Raw genomic sequence first — 20,847 nt, forward strand, 5'->3', positions numbered from 1 at the left:
GTATGTTTAACAATAATGTCACGTTAGATTCAGATAAACTATGGTAGCGTTAATTTTCCTACAAAAGTCGTTTTTGCATGAATAATTATATCTTTTAGCCCCATTCAAAAAACTGTTTTCGGTATCATTTTTTGAAATACTCGGGACTTATTCGGCCATCTTGAAAAAATAATTCATTCCATTCAGAATGCGTAAACAATTAATAAAACAGAGGCGGTAAACTTTATAAACAAATTACTTTTATTTTCAAACTCGTTTCGTTTTTAAATCAGTAGTAAATTTTATTTGACACTTGGTGTTTTTTATTTTTATAACAATAATTTAAAAGTAACATATGTTACTTTTAACTTATTGTTATAAAAACAATTATATCTTTGAACACTAAGTCGATAGAAATAGCTATTATGACTTCAGTAATGTATTAAAATAAATACTTTTTGTTGTTAGCACAGCACAAAATGAAATGTAAATTCCATAACTTATTTTAACTACTTTTAAAAGTAGCATGTTTTTTTAAAATAACCAACACAAATGTATTAAATTGTAATTGGGTTTATAAATTATGTCAAACAAACACTAATAGATATCTTTATAATTATATTGATATATCTCCTGCAAAACTGTTATAACAGACGCTTCGGTTGTTTATAATAAATCGCCGTTATTTACGAATTCTTTGTTCGCATAAATTAAATACCAATAAATGAAAAGTTGTTCGGTTTGCCACTAATAACCAATCGGATTTGTTTTAAACTATCGGCTTTTTTTTTTACGAGTTTGTTCTATGCCTTAGTTGCATTGAGTAAATGATGACATTCATGGTTGTTTAAAATGGATGCCAAGGTTGTTTTAAATGGATGCAAAAACCAGTATATAGTAAGGCTCTTGTAAATACGTACTCTTTAATTACTTTATTTAGTTTTTACTTTTCTTTCATTTTTTCTTGTTTACTTGATTATTACTCTTAGCATGTATATTGTTCTTGAAGTATTTCTTAAACTAATTGTTATTTATTTTTACATTTTATAATTTTCAATAAATAATTTGTAAAGTATAAATATATTATACGGTTATTGCAAATACGTACGATTGAGGTTCGGTGATAAGACAAAATAACGTCTTCCACTTGCCAGTGTTTTTATTTATTAACTTTTAAATTGTAAAAGTTATTAAACGGCGAAAAATAAACAAACAAAAACAAGTTTAAATCACCATATGGCAATGAACTCTCAAAGTCACTAAAATAATTTTGAAATGATTTTTCTGAAACTTTTATGCCAGATTTAGACTAGTGTTTACAAAAAAATGATTGAATATTTCCGATATATATTTTTTTATTTTTGTACTTAATATCGTTTTCCGTTTTTCTGGAGGGTAAAATGTCAGAAACTATCTTATTTTAATGAATGATTTTTTTCATAACTTCCCATGTTTTTTCCCATTGTTTATGTTCCCTTTATTGTTTTTAATTGTTCAGATCTGAGCAATTAAAAAGCAATTAAAACAATTAAAAATAATGAAAAATTAAAAAACAATAAAGCATAAAAAATTGATCTAAAAAAAGATATTACTCTGCAGAGTAACATCTTTTTTAAAATTTATTTCTGCAGAATAATATCTTTTTTTAGATTTATTTTTTATTCTTTTAAACAGATTTTTATATTCTTTATAAACATTAAGATTAGCTTCGTTTCTGTTTTTTAAATATTTGATGTATAGTTTTTGCTTTTTATTTTTTAAGGTTTTCTTATTCCGCGTGTAATCGACGGACATTTTTAATATTGTTTTAGTTTCTATTTCTCGTATTGGGAAATGTTTGTTACGATATTCAAGAAAGATGTCGAGAAATAGATTCTAAGCTGAATTTGTGTGTCCAAGGTTACATTCTTAATATACCTTTGTCCAATTTATTGTTGATAAAGGTTCTTTAAATTTAAGCATAGATTTCATTCATTTTTCGTTTCAAGATTTTGATTTTAGAGTTGTCATTTTATTTTTTATTTATCTTTTATTTTGCTGAACATGTTTGCATGTTCAGCAAAATAAAAGAAAATCGGAAAGTGATCCAAAATATCAGTTTTAATTATTTCTGTTTTTATGGACTTTTCTAGAAAGGAGTTAGTTAAAATATTATCTATAAACTAATGAAAGTTGTTGTAACACGAGTTGGTTTGTTAATGATTGGAAAAATGCCGTATTGAAATACATTGTCAAAAAAGATTTTAGTATTAGGGTGTTCAGTGTATTTTAAACTATGTTAATGTCACCAATACAGATTAATCTTTCTTGTTCATTATTGCTTTTGATAAAAATTTGTTGCAAGTTATTTGAAAATTGAACAACATCGCCGCCAGGTGGTCTATAACAAGTAGAAACTACAACGTTTTTTGTATTTTTAATTACTATCTCAATTGTTAGGACTTCACTGTCTGAATTAGAGATTGTCTGAATAAGAGAGGTTTTTTCTATTTTTGATATCGTGGTCATTACGAATGTAAACTAAAATTTATCCTCCCCTTTTGAACGTTTTTCTCTCAAATGAAATGATTTTGTAATTAGGAATCTGAAAATTTGAGTTCTTTTAAGATGACTCATCATTACACACAGTGCCGGTTTTAGCACTACCAGCGCCCTGGGCGAGATTTCTACGGCGCCCCTAGCTCAATTTAACCCCATTCAAAAAAACGGCAAAGGGTAAAATAACCAATTAGTTTCGCGCCTTTATATTTGGCGCCCTGGGCCATCGCCCAACCAGGCCCTACCCTAACGCCGCCACTGATCACACAATGATTCATCATTACACCATGATTCTGGGAGACAAATCATGTTAGATAAAATATTGCATTCTAAAAGAAAGTTTTTTAGTTTGTCTATATGTGTATCACCATAAAATTTTTAATATCTGTTTTTAATTGCGTTTTAAAAGTTTCTTTATCAAAGTATTGCAAATTAAAATCTAACCTGTCAAAAGTTATTTCTCTGCGTCATAAAAGTCGTTAAATGAAATGTTTGAAAAAAGTTTAATTGTTTCGTTTCAAAGTCAATTGTTTCGTAAGTGATTGCGCATGTTTATGAGTTTATTTTTATTATACTAATTGTAATGATGAAATTCGTATATTTTTAATATATTGATTTCATCATTAAACTTTTGGCTTGTTTGTGCTAGTTTACTTGCGAAGTTTTCCTCTTGGAAGTAAAAAGTTTCTTCGATATCTTTAAAGCTTTTTTCTCAGCTTTTTGATTTGTAAACTAATTTTGTATTTCTTTTAATAATAGGCTGTAGGTTTACTCCAAATCTATCTATCTATCTATCTATCTATCTATATATATATATATATATATATATATAGATATATATATAGATATATATATATATATATATATATATATATATATATATATATATATATATATATCTATATATATATATATATATATATATATATATATATATATATATATATATATATATATATATATATATATATATATATATATATATATATTTAAGTGATACCCAGAGCGAAATAAAATACAAAGATCTAAACTACCAAGAGCTTAATGTTGCTCTAAATTCCTTAAAATTAAATAAAATTCCAGGTATCGATGATATCTGTAGTAGAGTAGTGGCAAATGTCTTTACAGCGATAAATAAACCAATATTTGAAATTTTTAAGTCTTCGATTAAAACAGGAGTTGTGCCAGATAAGCTTTAAGTAGCTAAATTAGTACCAATATTTAAAACAGGTGAAACATACTTAGTTAATAATTATAGACCTATCTCAGTACTCCCTACCTTTTCTAAGCTTCTCGAAAGAGTAATCTATAACAGATTGTATGAATATTTAATCCAAAATCAGGGTTCAATCAAAATAAAATTCTAAATAAAAAGCAATTCGGTTTCCAAAAACAATATTCAACTGAACACGCAATTCTAGATCTAGTTAACAATATATGTGATTCTTTTAATAAAAAACAGTTTGTTCTAGGCATCTTTATAGACCTTTCAAAAGCGTTTGATACTGTAGATCATGATATCTTACTTAAAAAAATCGAAAGCTATGGGATAAAAAACATAACCCTTGACTGGTTCAAAAACTCTAAGCAACAGACAACAATGTGTTTTTTTAGATAATTATAAACACTCAAAACTACTAAGAGTTGAGTGCGGTGTCCCGCAAGGTTCCATTCTTGGACCTCTGTTTCTTCTATATATTAACGACCTTACAAATGTCTCGGAAAAACTTGATGTCATTATGTTTGCCGATGACACAAACTTATTTTATTCCTCGAACTCAATCAAAGATCTTTATGAATGTATGAACAAAGAGCTTAAAAGATTAAATATATGGTTGAAACTAAATAAATTATCACTAAATACAGAAAAATCAAAATACATGCTGTTTCATTCCAAAAAACAAAAAATTAATATACCAACTATCCTTCCCTCGCTAAAAATAGATAAGGTAAAGATTGATAGAGCAGAAACAACTAAATTTCTTGGGATCCTTATTGACGAAAATTTATCTTGGAAAGCCCATATAAGTACAATAAACACCAAAATTTCAAAAAATATTGAGATACTCTACAAAGTTAAGCCTATGTTGTCCCAACATAATCTTAAATCCCTTTATTTTTCTTACATCCAAAGTTATCTTACGTACGCTAATATTACATGGGCAAGTACACACAAATCCAAATTGAGTACTATTTATATAAGTCAAAAACACGCATCAAGATTAGTTTATAATAAAGTTAAACTCACCCATGCTAAACCCTTATTAAAAACCTTGAATGCTCTAAATGTTTACCAAATGAACATCTACCAAAATGTACTATTCATGCTTAAATACAAACTTGGACTAGTCCCATCGTATTTTTTAGATAATTTCTTTCAAGTTAACTCTAATAGATATATAACAAGAGCAACAGGCAACTTCATACTGCCTAAAAGAACAACAAATTTCTCACGGTTTTCTATTTCCTACCGGGCTCCGTACCTATATAACAAAATAATATCAAAAAATATAGAACTTAAAGTATTAAATAATCCTGCCAACTTGAAAAATAAATTAAAACACCTCATACTTAATATCAATAATTATATTGACATGTATTAAACTTAGCAACAAAATTTATACTAAAATATTTATGTGTATCACTGACTGTATACTGTTTAACCACTTCTGATTATATAAAAATATAAAATAGACTTTATTTAACCACTTAAAGAGGTACTCGATGATAAGTCTCCTCAGACTTCTACGAGTTTTCCATTACAACAACATGTTTTTATGATAAGAAACACTATTAGTTTACGTTATACTTAGTTATATTTGTTAAACCACTTTTTATTACGATACGTGGTAATATTATGTTATATATAATTTTATTTTTTACGTTGCATTATATTATATTATGTAATTGTAGCGTAACGATGTGTAAATATATTGAAGTTGTATATAAAAAAAAATATATATATATATATATATCATATTTAAGGCTACCTATTAACCAAGATTACTGGTACCACCTGCTAATAGACAGCAATAATTAATATTTGGAGAATAAATATCCGTGTAAAATGGATGACAAGTAACGTCCCTCAAGGATCAGTTTTTACATAACTATTATTTTTGTTCTTCATGAATGACTCACCAGACTGAATTTATAACCATACCAAATTATGTGCCGATGTCATCACATGAGTTATCGATGACAACCGATATTTATTTAAATTATGAAAAGCAAACGGATATTGACTGCGCTGTAAATTGGTTGCACAACTGCCATGTGAATTTTAACGTCGAGAAGTTTAAAGTAATGTAAGTTGGTTGTCTCAAAAGCTAATTAACACAATCTAGTTCCAGCATGCATTGAACAACCTCAAAGTTAGAGTACAAGTAAAAGCAGTTGCTTGGGTTGGCAACCATATGATTGGTTGTCTCAAGAAATAATTTTGTTATCGGAGCTCTCCAGTTGTGGAATAAGTATTGCATCAAGAGTTTTGTGTGCAAGCCTGGTTATCCCTTTCTCAAAAACTACTCTAATCAAACGTGTCCATCAATGTGCAATATCGTTAATTAAACATTTTAGTTACGTAGTTATGTATTTTTAATGTTTGATTATAAATCTCGAAAACTTTTTGATTTGAAAACATATTTTGTAATTTTTTTAATAATCGGCCGTTTTACTATGAAATTTAAAATTTATCGATGAATATAAGTCTAGTTAAAAATAGTACAAAAAATTTTTCATCAACTTGTTGCTCTCATGTTTGGGGCAGGGGTTCTAAAAATACTTAAGGCTTTCACAATCAGTTATACTCAAAGAGTTATAGCCTATTTTCCAATATATATGCATTCCATGCTAATGCTTGCTAATTTAAATTTATTTGCGAGCTAATTTAATTTTTTTGACATGCATGCTAATTTTGAATTTTTTAATACAACGCCACCCCTTTTGCAGAAGGTGACCTTTAAGTAGTATTATTATTGACCTCGACTAAATTGACCTAAAGTTAATTGGTCAAAAGTTGAAACTAGTCGACTTTGAAAAATCGAATAGTTAGATTAATCAACTACGGAGTTCCTACTAATTAACTAAAAGTCAATTTAGTCGAGTAAAAATCTTAAAAGTCTTATGTCATTTCATTCAATTTAACTTTTCAATCTTTATTTTTTGTTCGTTCATTTAATAACAATAGTATGTACTATTGCCTTGTTTTATGTTTGTTCTCTTAAAGTTTTATTTAATTCAAAGCATGCTATAATTTATATAATTTATATCTAATTAAACGTTTGATTACATATTTTATAAACTTTTTTTTTGTTTACTTGATACTAATGATTCATATATACTTTCATTCAGGGTTGCTCAAAGCTGGCTTGGATCTAAGGATGTTTGGGGCAAATTTAAACTATGAAGCTCCAAAATACATATGTCTTTTATACAATCACATTGTAAATATGATTGTCATGAATATCAAAAATAACTTTTTGATATATAGCAAGTATCTAAATCATTGGGGTCTGAGAATTTATTGTCCCGTTATCGGAGTAGGCGTTCTCTTATAATGTTTTGCTCCATTATTATTTTAATGATATTTTATTAAAAAGTAAAAAGCAAATATAAATTACTCTATTATTTTTACTACTATTTATTTCAAAAAAAAGTACTCCCATATTTTGATTAAATCAACTTTTAGTCAATTTTAAAAATATAATAATCGATTTTAGTCGGTTTTTGAAAATATATTAGTCGATTAAGTCGACTGTCGAATTATTTAATAGCAGTAACAGCACTACCTTTAAGTAAACTAAAATTGATTTAAAAAATGATTGTAAGGTCACTATAAAACATGATCGTGGATCGGACATACACGTTGAAAATGAGTTGGATACAACACTGTTGTAAGATGACATTATAATAAAAAAGCAAGAAAAAATATTATTAATTTCAAAGAATCTGAATGTTAATCCTAATCAATGAATGTGTTGCATAAGTACTTTTTAATCCAGATGCGGTTCATAATAATATGAATGTAAAGTAAAGGTACTAGATATAAAAACAAGTCATTAACTTGTATAGTTTTACATGCTTTTGATTTAAAATATGCAAGCTTAAGAGGCACCTAATTGGTGCTATGCCCCGGGCGTCATAAAAGCTCTCGGCGGCCTTGCTAGGTATGCTTACAAGCGTTAAGCTTGTGAGCTTATAAAAAAGCATGTAGAACTAGATAATTTTAACGTCGTAAAATAGCATTTGTCACAGTGGTTTTTTTTCTCGGAATATTTTTTGGAAAGCACACTAGTGTTGTTTTAAGAATTGCAAATATTTTCAGAATCTTGATGAGCATAAATTTTATATTATCTTCGTGATTTTTTTAAATAATACAACAAACTTTTTCCCCACCCCGCTTGAGTCACCTAAGGTTTTATTTTTCTATACATCTTGATTCACCAAAGCAAGTTCTTTAATTTTACAAAAATAAATGGTAATGTAAATATACCATTTTGAAAACCTTTTATTAAAAAAACCATTATACTGACAGACAGGGCCGGATTTATACCCTTGGGGCCCTATACTGAATGAAAAACCATTAGGGGAGACTAACAGTAGGTAGCAGGGGTAGGTTGACGAACTGCGTTTATCTTCAGAGTCTTTCATCAGAAAGTGCCAAAAATTACATAGAACCTTTCTTATTGATCATTTCATCTTTCACTGTGTGTTACATGCACAAGTCGTTGTTTACATGCACAAGTTGTTTTTTTGAAAAAAACGAATCATTTGGAAAATTGCTTCCTTTTTACTTTACAAAGATAACATTTAGTCATATAAAAAATATTTTGTAAAAATTCCAGTCACAATTGGTTTACTATTTTCAGTCAGTTTTTTTTTTCAAAAGCTGATGTTTTTCAGGATCTATAGACTGTAGATCTATAGAGGCATTTAGGGTAAATCGGCAAAAATTTTACGGGACTAGTTGGCTCATAGCATTTTACTACAAAAATTAATATTGCTTTCTTTCTTTTGTAAAATTATTAAAAAAAAATTTTTTTCACAAAAAATATTCTTTGGGGCTTTTTTGACAAATAAGTGATACCAGTTAAACTTAATATTAAACTTTTGGATAAAAATTTTCTTAACCCAGGATGAGGTAAGTTGCCAAACTTTTCTTTAATTTTGAGCTCCCAGAAGGGCCCCAAGAAATTTTTTTTATTTTTATGAATGTAAGTTAAAACTGTTACCTAAGTTCATACTCTTTTAGACTGCGCTTTAAAATTTACCAAAAAATTCTCTGTTAGCGCTACAGAGCTCAAAGAGTAAAAACAGAAACCAATAGCCCCGGTCTTCAAATTACCTTCAACTTGTTATTGTTTGCTTTTGCATCTTCAAGTCATTACTAGTTCTGCGCTACGGCTTTTATACAGATTGGCTCAAGAATGCCTCTGAACATAATTAATATCCAAGGGATTTCGTCTTAAAACCATTGTGTAAACAGAACTTTACAAAGTGTTCATAATTGTATAGAAAGAATTGTTGTGTAGCAATCATTACAAGTATGAAAGCAATTTCTTTAAATAACTCCCAAAAAACCCTAGCAAATATTTTTTGAATCCATTTCGGGACCCCCAAATTTGTCGGACCATAGGCTGCAGTTGCCCGATAGGTAAATTCGTCTCATGTTGACAATATAAAAAATAATTAGAGTTTCTTTTTCATTTTTTTAAAATACAAAATAAAAGTAATGTTTCGTTTTTTTTCCTTTCTTTTCCATTTATTTTTATAAGTAAACCCCCTCTTCCATTTTTTTTATTTTTAATTGGGGGGGGGGGGGGCAGAAAACTTGCATTGTCATAACTTTCCTAATTTACAATATTTTTCAACGAAATTTAAAATCTGTTGATAAATTTAAATTTAGTTTAAGATAGTAAAATTGAAAATTTTATTTGGGCAAGGCGGGCAAGCGTTATAGGGTTTTTTGTTCCCAGGCCTTTGCCATCCCAAATTTTTGCAAGGCCTCCTAATTTGGTATAGGTATAAACATACTTAAGTTTGGAGTTTGCACAATGTGTGATTGGGTCCTATCTGAAACATCAAAAAATCCTGCGGGCGCTCACTACAGTCTGTGCCAATTTTACATTCAAATTATCGAAACTTGTAAAAATATAGCCATTTTTATAAGAAATAATTCTCACAATTTTACTCGCCTATTCAAAATTTCATAAGCACAAACCTGAATAAGCGAGACTCTTTAATTCGTTTCCTTTTGTAGTTATATAAGTAACGAACAATTGTAGAAAATTTCAAGAAGTTTCGTAAAGTATTAATGAAGATATTAAACGGATGTAAACAGTATAACCGAAACAACAAAAATATGTTCTGTGAAAAAAACAGTTTTGAAAGTCAGATAATGTTAATCATCATAAAAAAAAAAACATAACTAACTCAATGGGATTCAAAATTATAGGATTGGCAATCCATGTCTTTGTTTTTGTCTAAAAACTCCTTTTTTTAGACCTTTTCTTACTTTTCTTTGTTATTTTAAAATATTAGATGATTGTTTACAATGAATTAAAACTCCAAAATGGCCACTTTTCAATGCAATTTTTTCAGAAAAACTTCCACGTGGATTATTCAAACTAACCAGTAACTAATCTTCTTCTTTCCCACTAAACACAAACTTTCACGAGATAAAAATAAAACACTCCTTAAATAACTCTTTATACTAATTTTCTGATTAGTCATAAAATATAATGATTAAAGTGACAAAAGATAAATTACGTGAATTGTGCTCTAAAGTTTTCTTTTTTATTTACCATTTTAGTTTACAAAGTTAAACTTCAAACTAAAATTTTTTCAGCTGTTATATTTTTATGGGCATTAGGAATACTTGTAAACAAATTGGAAATGAATTAATGCACTAGAATGAATTAATGTACTAGAAATAACTTGCAATAGAGATGTTATAATTCCGTATCATAGTTGCTAAGGGCGTTGCTAAGAGTAAACCAACGTTATTAACGTTACCAAGGTTAAGATAAAGTGAAACAACTTCGCTTTTTTTTTAAAAGTTTGATGACAAATTTGGATTCTGTGATAAATTTTGATCTGAAAGCAATTATAACAACAACAACAACCAAAAAATTTAAACTTTTAAATTTTTGTATTTTTAATTGTATAGAAGTACTGGTTTTAAATAATGATTTAAATAATGATTGCTTCCATAATCTGTCCGGATATCTTTTTTGTAAAAGTTCAACTTTATTTTCTTATATTTATTACATATTTAACCGTTTCATTTATGTATTGATTTCCTCAAGAAAAGAAGTTGATCCCCGCTATTAGGTTATTTTTATTTGGTTTCTTTACGATAGTTTTTTGAGTTTTCAATAAGCACTGAAACTTTTGGATTCATAGTAATCTGGAATAAAATTTATGGTGAACTGGATTCTGCGAATCTGGAAAAATCGACAGTTTAAGTAATAAACTATCCATTTAATAAAAAACTGGACAAAAAAAAAATAAAACTGGACAAAAAAAATGCTATTCAAAAATAAAAAAAATAATAAGGAAAAAAAGAAAAGCTGGACTAAAAAAATATTAATTCAAAAGAAATATGGTCAATTCCAGTGAACCATTACATCCACTTTGAGATCTACAGCGCATTAGAACGAATCAAATTGTACCTTAAAGTAAACCTGTTTTTTCTGATTTAAATTTTATCTTAATGATTTAAACGATACTTGCTACTAACCGGTTCCCCTACAATCAATGTTTATATGCATACATTTAAGTCCTTTGTTAATTTGTTTGAACGAATTTGAAGTTTTATTATTATTAGTTGAAGTAAATTTGGATGTTTTTTAATTATTAATTTTTTAGCAATTTTAGATTAACTTTTTAATTACCATAGATGTACACGCTTATATTTGTAAATATCATAATAAAGTTTTGTGCTGTTACACTTTTGTTGGTTTATTAACTTTTAAAGGTGAAAGCTACATATCTGTCTGTTTTTTATCTAATCTGTCTGTTTGTTATCAAATCTGTCTGTTTATTATCTAATCTGTCTGTTTGTTTTCTAATCGAAGATTGAAGTTTGCATTTACCAAACTTTGCTTTAACCTACTAGAGTTTATTTTTTGAATTAGGTATAAATTTTTCTAGTTGGTTTGGCTATTCATGTAAACAAGGCATACTTTTCAAAAAAAAAAGTAGATGTTCTTCACTGCAAATGAAGAAAGAAACCTGAGTGTCTTAGTTCAAAAATTATTTTAAGAATATTCTCATTTTCGTGATGCCACATTTAAGTTTAAAATATAAGTTAATATTTTCTACAATTTATAATACTTTTTTAAAATTTTTACATTAAAAAATGATGTTTAAGAGTTTTATAACAGATTTTTAGTGATATGAATGAAGCGTATTTGGAGAATGTTGATAATTGTTTGGTACCTTATTCAATTTTTTAAAATATTGCTAAGTATTTTAAATCCCCATTTCAGAGGTAAACTGCATAATGTTGAAACAAAATATTAACAAAATTGTTTTATGAATTTACGAAATGAATTAATATCTATTACAAAATGAATTAATATTTCCTTTCGAAATTTAAAATTTTAATAAATAAAAGTTAAAAATAATAATAATAATAACAATACAAAAGTCCTTTTATATTTGCATCTATATATGTATTTTTTGCATATATTACATTGAGATGCAGTGACGGATTCAGGATTTTTTTTTTCGGGGGGAAGGGTGGGGATGTTGAAATATATTTGTATCTTGTACCACATTTGTGTCTCCAAAAAAAAAGGTCCTCAATATCTAAGATATTTTAAGACTTTAAGATTCTAGTGAAGGGGGGGGGGTATACATAGGGTTTCAATACATCACAACAGTAACGGGTTTCTCCTGGATCCATCACTGTTGTCATAAATCGAAAAAGTGTAATTTATTGACGTAATATTATTTTAAAGGGGCTTGGTGATAAAACTTAATTTGTCTTCTCCTTGCTCCAGCCGTGTATTTACATTTTATAACAACTAATTTTGTAAATTTTTCTTTATAGTGAAATACATAATAATAATTTCAAGCTACTATTATATTTACATCTCGCTAAAAGTTTACTTATAGTAAACTTTTTTTTCAAAATTCGAAAAAGTTTGAAATTCGAAAATTTTCTAACTTTTGGATTTCAAACTTCAAAACTTTTGAATTGAAAATCAAACTTAACTAAACTTTTAATCGAAAATCGATTATATGTTTAGTTCAGTTTAGTTAAATTAAAAAAAAGCGAAGTTAAAAACATTTTTTTTTTTTGAGTTATTTATATTTTTATGGAATAAACGGAAATAATTGCTTGGAACTTTTCATGAAACTTTTTTTTTTTTAAATAATTTATAACTTTTTTTTTGTGGGAAAACGAAAACCATTCGGAACTATTTTTGATCAAGACTTTTTACCTAAAAATAACTTTAAAGTTGCTGCTTTCAATCCATATTAGCAGCAACTGAAAACTTTAATGTTACTTTTAGGAGAAAAGTTTGATCTTACTGATCTTTAATTCACAGAGTGTTGAGAGAACAAAGAAATTTAAAATGATAAAAAATTAAAATTTTTGTTTTCCGGTGCGGAATGTTGTGTAGAAAGTCTTTAGACACCTCTTTGCAGCTAAAATCATTCCTTAAGAAAAAGTTTCAATTTTCTAAAATGTATTTTTGGATCATTTAGAAAATATCTCTTTAATGCTATATACCTGGTTTTAAAAAAAAAGTAATTTGTAGCCTGCCCAATATTGACATTGTGAACAGTTGACCTTTTTTTCTTTGTAACTCATAATTTGACAGTTAAAGTTATGAAGATAATACATAAAACGAAAATTTGTTCAAAAAATATCAAAAAACCCAAAAGATTTTCAACCATGCATTTTTGAAAATGTGGTTTCGTAAGGTTCGGCAAAGTTTTTTATATTTTTTATTTAATTAATTTTCTCTATATTTAAATTATGGACACTTTAAGCCGTAGTTCTAATAAGCATTTCTAAATGTATTAAATAAGAAATGGGTGTGCATTTTATTAATATTGAGGCATATAAGTTATTTCGACAACAGAGGAGCAACAGAGGGCTTTATTACCCATCTATAGCCCAGGAATACGGTAACCCTAATTCTAATAATTAGTAATATCTCTAATACAACTTTTATAACTCTGTTATGAAATCTGACATCAAGGAAACAATCCTGGATATTAATGTGTAGTTAAAAAAAAATTGAAAAAAAAAAAAGACTTGATCCTTTGCTAATAAAATCCATAACACATTTATCCATAACTACACATTATTTATATATTTGTCATATATAAACATTTTATAACGTTCTTATTTACAAGCTTCAAAATAATATATAAAATAAAAGAATGACAGGAGCAAGTAGAAGACAGTAGTCTTATCATAAAGCCGTAAACGTAAATAGTAAACGTAAAGTGTATTTTTTTTTCTTTCATAAGTTCACTTTATATAAATATATACTTTCTCATATTATAAAACAATATAAAATAACGGCAATAGAATAAATAGATAAAATAAAATTCATCAAGAACTGTATTCCAAAAGAAGGTTCTCAATATGAAATTAAATAATATGTTTTTTTAAGATTAGACTAAGATAAAATAAAGTTGTAAACGGAGCATCTCGTTAAGTATTTATGGTTAATTTCTGAAAAGTAATTATTAACAAATTTTGGAAGCGTGTCATTTTGATATTATGACACAAATAATAAGTTTTGGATCAGGTTTAACTCGTAGACATTAAGTGCTTTTATTTCTTGGAGTAACGGCTTAGCGTGGGCGTATTTATGCACGTTACATATAATTCTACATGCTTGTTTTTGTTTGATATATATTTTTTTAATGCTGAAGCGCGAGTACTTGCCTAAGCAATATTACAATAGCTAATGTAACTGTGGATGAATGAGTAATATATATTTTTTAAACACTTTTTACTTGGTAGATGTTTTATTTTGTGCATAATGCCAATTGTTTTAGAAATTTTATTTTCAATGAGCTTAATATGATTTTTTCAATTAAGATGTTCATCAAATATTACTCCTAAGACTTTTATTGATACGACTCTTTTTACTATAAAGTTATTTTTAAGATCAAATTAGCGTGCATGTTGTAAAATCAGTTTTTAATATTATAGAATCGTCACTATATCATATTTTTGATCTTTCTATTAAATCAGGTACATTTCCAGAAAAACTATAAATTGCACGAGTCTCACCTATTTTTAAATCTGGTGATGATACAAACACTTCAAATTACAGACCAATATCGGTTCTCCTATACTTTTCTAAGTTACTCGAACGCATAATGTAGGCTTAACAGCTACTTAACGGTAAACAACATGTTGTTCAACAAGCAATTTGGTTTTTAAAAAAATCACTCAACCGATCACGCTTTGACCGAGTAACCATGTCACAAATCCCTTCAATGATGATTGTTTGACATTAGGAGTTTTTATTGATCTGTCTAAAGCTTTTGATACCGTCAACCATGTCATTCTTCTTAAAAAACTTAAACATTATGGAATAAAAAACCACGACTTACTCTGGTTTATAGAATATTTATCAAGCAGAAAACAGTTTATACAATTTGAAGCAGGTAAAACGTCCAAAAACGATGCGTTTTAAAATCCACAAGGCTCGAAGAAACACGAATGGTTTACATGTAATAAACTATTGCTTAATATAACAAAAACTAAGTATATACTATTTCATAAACAATGTAAAACAGATAATCTTCCCCTAAAATAACCTTATCTGAAAATAAATATTACTAGATAAACATCTGTAAACTTCTAAGGTGTTATTTTAATTTAAAATTTATCTTTGAAGACTCGTATAAGCTCTCTGGAAAGAAAACTTTCAAGAAATACTGCAATAATGTATAAAGCAAAACCGTTATTATACGTTAGGTCTTTAAAAAATTTATATTTTTCTTTTATACATAGTAATTTAACTTACGGAAATACTGACAAGCACAAATTACACAAAGTTGAAAAAAGTTTATTTAAAACAAAAACATGCTTGCAGAATTGTATTTGACGCAACAAGAAATATGCCTTGCGAGCCACTTCTAAGTAAGCTTGGATTATTAAACGTGTACAAAATTAATATATATTTAGTCTTACAATTCATGTATAAAATAAAACACAAACTATCTCCAACAATATTTAATAAATATTTTGGTAAAATAAGCCATAAATGCCCCACCAGATTTTCCGAAAACAATTTTGTAACTTCAAAATTTAAACTAAAGTTATGTTCTTATTCTTTTCAGTATCGGGGACCTTTTTTATGGAAAAGTTTTAAACAGATTGTTCATAATAAAAAACAAACACTTCCGCAATTCAAAGCTAATTTAAAATATCATTTAGTAAATATGGATTTTAATATTCTAAATATTGCCAGTCTTTTTTAGAAGTTATCAAAATAAATTTATAATGATACATTAACTTAAACAACTTTAACATGTTAACTACCTAAAAACTAAAAATAAGGAGAATATCAACTATTATTATTAAGGGTATCAATGTCTTTATCACAAATCTTTAAAAATGTTAACTTACCTAATCTTGAAGTTAAAAAAGTTTTGTTTTTTTGTTTCCTTTAATCTAAACATGCAGTATCTTTTTGTAAATTATCTTATATTTATTTTATTTTTGACACTTTGATATATTTTATGTTGTTGTGGATGGAATTTTATTCATTTTATTATAAAAACGGCAATACGCGTCAATATGTATATATATATATATATATATATATATATATGTATGTGTGTATATACACATATATATTTATACATTTTATATCTTTTTAAACTAAGTTTACTTTTAATTTTTTAGTACTTTTTTGTTTCTTAACTTCTTATGCTTGACGTTTTGTAAAGATTTTCTAATATTTTACGGACTTGTAAAGTATGATTGTAATGGGCTCGGTGATAAAGCTAATTAATGTCTTCTTCTTGCTCCTGCCATTTCTTTTTGTTATATTTGAACGTTGTATATATTCTTTACGGCGAAATTAATGAAACTACTACTACTACTACTACTACTACTACTACTACTACTACTACTACTACTACTACTACTACTACTACTACTACTACTACTACTACTACTACTACTACTACTACTACTACTACTACTACTACTGCTACTACTACTACTACTACTACTACTACTACTACTACTACTACTACTACTACTACTACTACTACTACTACTACTACTACTACTATTTATCATTAGCTGAGGAAGTTGAAGAGGCAAGTTATCGGTATTAGTTGTTTAATGAAATAAAATATATTTAGTTTTACTGATGTTTAACAAGAGTTTGTTTGCTTTGAACCAATCACTAAGATTTTCCAGTTAACGATTTACTGTGGAGAAAATTGTTTTTATATTGGAGAGCGAATAAAAAAGATTAGTATCATCGGCGAAAAGAATAAAATTAAACATATCTGAGGATAGGTACTTTTCATTAACATAGAGTAGAAACAATATGGGTCTAGGAATTGAGTCTTGGGGAACTCCATAATTTATTGGTTCCAACATACTCCATGTCTTCTATTTTTCAGACAACATCGTAGCTACTTTAGGTTGCTGTTTTTTACTCCGTATGTTTCTAGTTTGTGAAGAAGAATTTTATGATCAATAGTGTCAAAAGCTTTTGACAAGTCAATAAACAAGCCGAGAGTCTAATTTTTGTTACTAAACCCATTTAGAGTTTGTCTCGCTAAATCAGTTATTGCATGATTAGCCGAATGCCCTTTTCTAAAACCAAACTGTTTATTAAATAAGATATTATGTTTTTCAAGATAACCCTAGCAGCTTTGAAAAACAGGAGAGAATGGATATTGGTCTGTAGTTAGATGGTATAGAACCATCGTCATTTATGAATACAGGTACTACTCTTGCTATTTTTAATTAACCAAAAAAAACGCCAGTTGCTAATGACAATTTATATATTAAATACAGAGGTAAAGCATTTACCAATAATTACACAAATACCCATTTTTAAAACTTTTTTAAAGCTATAGTTGTAGTTGTAAAAAATTTATTTATTTATTTTGTCACGATAAAAACATTTTATCATGTATACAAATTTAATACGTTTATAAATATAAATATATTTATATGTATATTTTTATAAATAATAAGATAAAGTTTGAGATTTCCTACTCGCTATATGCATATGTTGGGAAAGCACCTTGATATAAATAACAAGTTTGAAAAACATTTGTTCCAATAATTTTATACACCCAGAGGTTTAATCTATTTTTAAAAGAGTACACAACAAAAATTTTGCAATATTGAAGATATCTAAAGTTTAAAACCCATTTTGCTGATTTGCGTTGGATGCAACCAAGGAATTTCATCTTCTAAATGAAAAGCCCAAACAGAGACACTGTATAGTTTTTACTCACTAATAAATTCATATAATTCAAGATCCGTAATTTTTTATCTATATGTGTCAGTGGCAAATGCTACATATTTTGGTATTTGAGTTACTTCCAGACATAAAGTAAACTCCAAACATTTATATGTTTATACTTATTTACAAAAAAGGATGCTAGGCAGAAAGTTGCAATGATTGGAGACTTAAAACAAAAAATTTCAAAGTTTCACCCCCCTCCCCCGTTTCCCAAACATCTCAAACACCAAAAAACGATGCAATCGTTTTTGGTGAGCATAAATGTATATTTATAGCATACCAAGAATTTGTAGAGATTAAGTATTTGATCTTGTTATAATTAATAATAAAACTAAAAAATACCGGTTAAACAGGGTAATCCTGAAACGCAGATATTTAAAATTGGTTTAACATTTTTCTTAAATAGCGATTCCAAAGTCTTTGCTCTTAATTCTTTAATTAAATTCATTTTATTTCAAGTCTTTAAATACCCTTTGAAAACTCACCAGCGAGATTACACGAGCTAAGAGAAGTGAAAATGTTTGAAGGTAATGAAAAGCGAAATAAATGGTTCAAAATGTACGCAAAGGCTAACATTTAAAGGATAAAATAAACTAATTACTTATTTTTGTTTACGAAACGAAACTAGCGATCTTTACTAGTTTCCACGGTCTTGGTCAGATCAATTTATTTTTGTTGGATTGGATTTAATAAAAAAAAATATTTTCCATTTTTTGAAGTTTCCAAAATTTTTATTTTATTTTTCAATACCACTTGTTTTTTTGTTTTTTTTTTAATTCAACTTTATTTTAATCAGTTCTTAAATCTCAATAAAAGTGCTAACAAATTTATTTATCATTAAGTTTTGTTGACGCCAGACACGAGCCTAATAGTCTGACAATGATTTAAAATATTTTTTAAAAGCTAAAACTAAATTGTAAGCAGATAATTCATATAAAACCAGACATTTGTTTTTGTAATTTTATAGCAAAGTATAATCTCATAAACGTTAAAAATAAATGAATCCTCCTCTTTTAATCTTATCATTTAAATGACGTAATAAGAAATATTTTACAGAATAAATTTTAAAATATTTATATATTGCGTGCGCATCATTTGCAACACATTACATAAAAATCATATATTAAATATACATCATATATATATTATAACTGCAGATATACAACAGCATCACGTTTGTCAGAATGACAATTTATCAATGCATTGATCATTGATAAATGATCAATGCATTTAAGTGGCCTTGAAAAAAGACTTGACGTGTTGTTTAACGTAAACTGTGTAACGTCAATTGTGTAATGTCAACTGTGTAACGTCAATTGCGCAATGTCAGCTGTGTATTTTAAACTATAGCTATTAGTTTAGATCGTTTTGGGTGAATCAAACTTTGTAATGTTCAACGTTTATATATATAAAACAGCATGCTAGAATTAATCAGCATGTGAAAGTGTTTTGAAATATTACATATAATTCATTTATTAACACATTACTATAAAATGTTTATGCCGTAGTTGATCACATGTTTCTTTATATTTATTAAATGTTTATGACGTCGTAGATCACATATTTATTTGAAATTTATAAAATAAATAGTGGCCAAATTAATTTTTTTATTTTCCCTGTTAAACTCTTTGGTCGAAATCTAGTTACATTATAAAGGTTCATCATGAAGTCCTGGGGGTACAGTGCCTCTATAATCACTTTTTGCTAATGACCTTCGTCTTGCAAGCTCATCTCTGATTTGAATAACTCGGTTTAAATGGTTACTAATTAATTTGTTTATAAGTTCAGATTTTTCTCTCACGATTCGATTTCGAGTTTCGATTCGAGTTTTTATATCGTCTTCGTTGTCTTCGATATCTAAAATCTTCTCGATTGGCTTGGGTTTAAGAAAAGTGTTATCAAGGAACTTTTTCGCGTCAGTTTGCTTTTCTATAGTGGCTTCTTTGTTTTTCTCTTTTATATTTTCAATTTTTATTTCTCCTAGCAGTTTTTCTATTTCGTTGTTTATTTCCAAATTAATCAAGCTTGGTTGACATGAAAACCCTACAAATATAACATCAGATTACTTAATTTACATTACAAGAAACTAAAATGTAAAAAACTAATACTAAAACACTTTACTTAGTTATGATTGAAACTTATATAAAACTATAGTGTTTTATATAAGTTTCAATCATAAGTTTTTGTTTTAAAAGCATTTTAAAGTATTAAATTAAACACACACACACACATACACATATATATGCTCACACAAATAGAAAGTGCCTTTGAAAATATAACTGTAGTTAGTGATGTAACAGCTAAATAACTTACCAGTCAAACAGACAAAAATTGATAGCATAAATACCCTTAGTATTAATTTTAAAATTGTTTCCATTTTTCGGATTTATATTGAGTTACAATTAAAGGCAATATTTAAGAAAAATTATTGCACGCCAGTATAGTTGGCAAACTTGTTTATTATATTGACTTATGAGTTGCGAATTCAATTTATAAACAAGATTAAAAATTGTCTCCAGGTCAACCATTGTACACGTAATTTTTTTTGTAATATTTTATTTATAAACAAATGTCAATCATTTTTTAATTATCATTGTAGCAATAAAAAAATATTTTTATTTGTAAATTCAAAATTTATTTAGAAAAAAAGATTTCATTCAGTTTAGCAACAAAAAACTTTTTTTTTAATTTTTACAATTAGAGAGGGTTTTAATGGAAATAATAGAGTGGGACGCACTCTCGCCATACCACCCTTTAATCTTTTTATTTTAGCCGCGTGGCGCTTTTTAGAAAGCCGACTGTTTCTGGTATGTTTTTAAGTAAACATACCGCGTCAAATGAA

General features: G+C 27.4%; 1 protein-coding gene and 1 long non-coding RNA gene across 2 annotated transcripts; one reads left to right on the forward strand and one right to left on the reverse strand.

Moving 5' to 3' along the window:
- The first annotated feature begins 592 nt into the window (after positions 1-592).
- Positions 593-6,157, forward strand: LOC136079939 (uncharacterized). The gene is made up of 2 exons (XR_010638329.1): positions 593-876; positions 5,503-6,157. It is a non-coding gene; the product is annotated as an uncharacterized LOC136079939 (long non-coding RNA).
- A 12,843-nt stretch (positions 6,158-19,000) lies between these two features.
- LOC136080438 (uncharacterized) lies at positions 19,001-20,484 on the reverse strand. The gene is made up of 2 exons (XM_065797071.1): positions 20,319-20,484; positions 19,001-20,048 (listed from the first exon to the last, which is right to left on the reverse strand). Exons 1-2 carry the CDS (start codon positions 20,380-20,382, stop codon positions 19,654-19,656), a joined length of 459 nt encoding a protein of 152 aa, XP_065653143.1. The 5' UTR covers positions 20,383-20,484; the 3' UTR covers positions 19,001-19,653.
- Positions 20,485-20,847: the final 363 nt, after the last annotated feature.

Source organism: Hydra vulgaris, chromosome 05 (assembly GCF_038396675.1).
Source record: "Hydra vulgaris chromosome 05, alternate assembly HydraT2T_AEP".
Classification (NCBI taxonomy): domain Eukaryota; kingdom Metazoa; phylum Cnidaria; class Hydrozoa; order Anthoathecata; family Hydridae; genus Hydra; species Hydra vulgaris.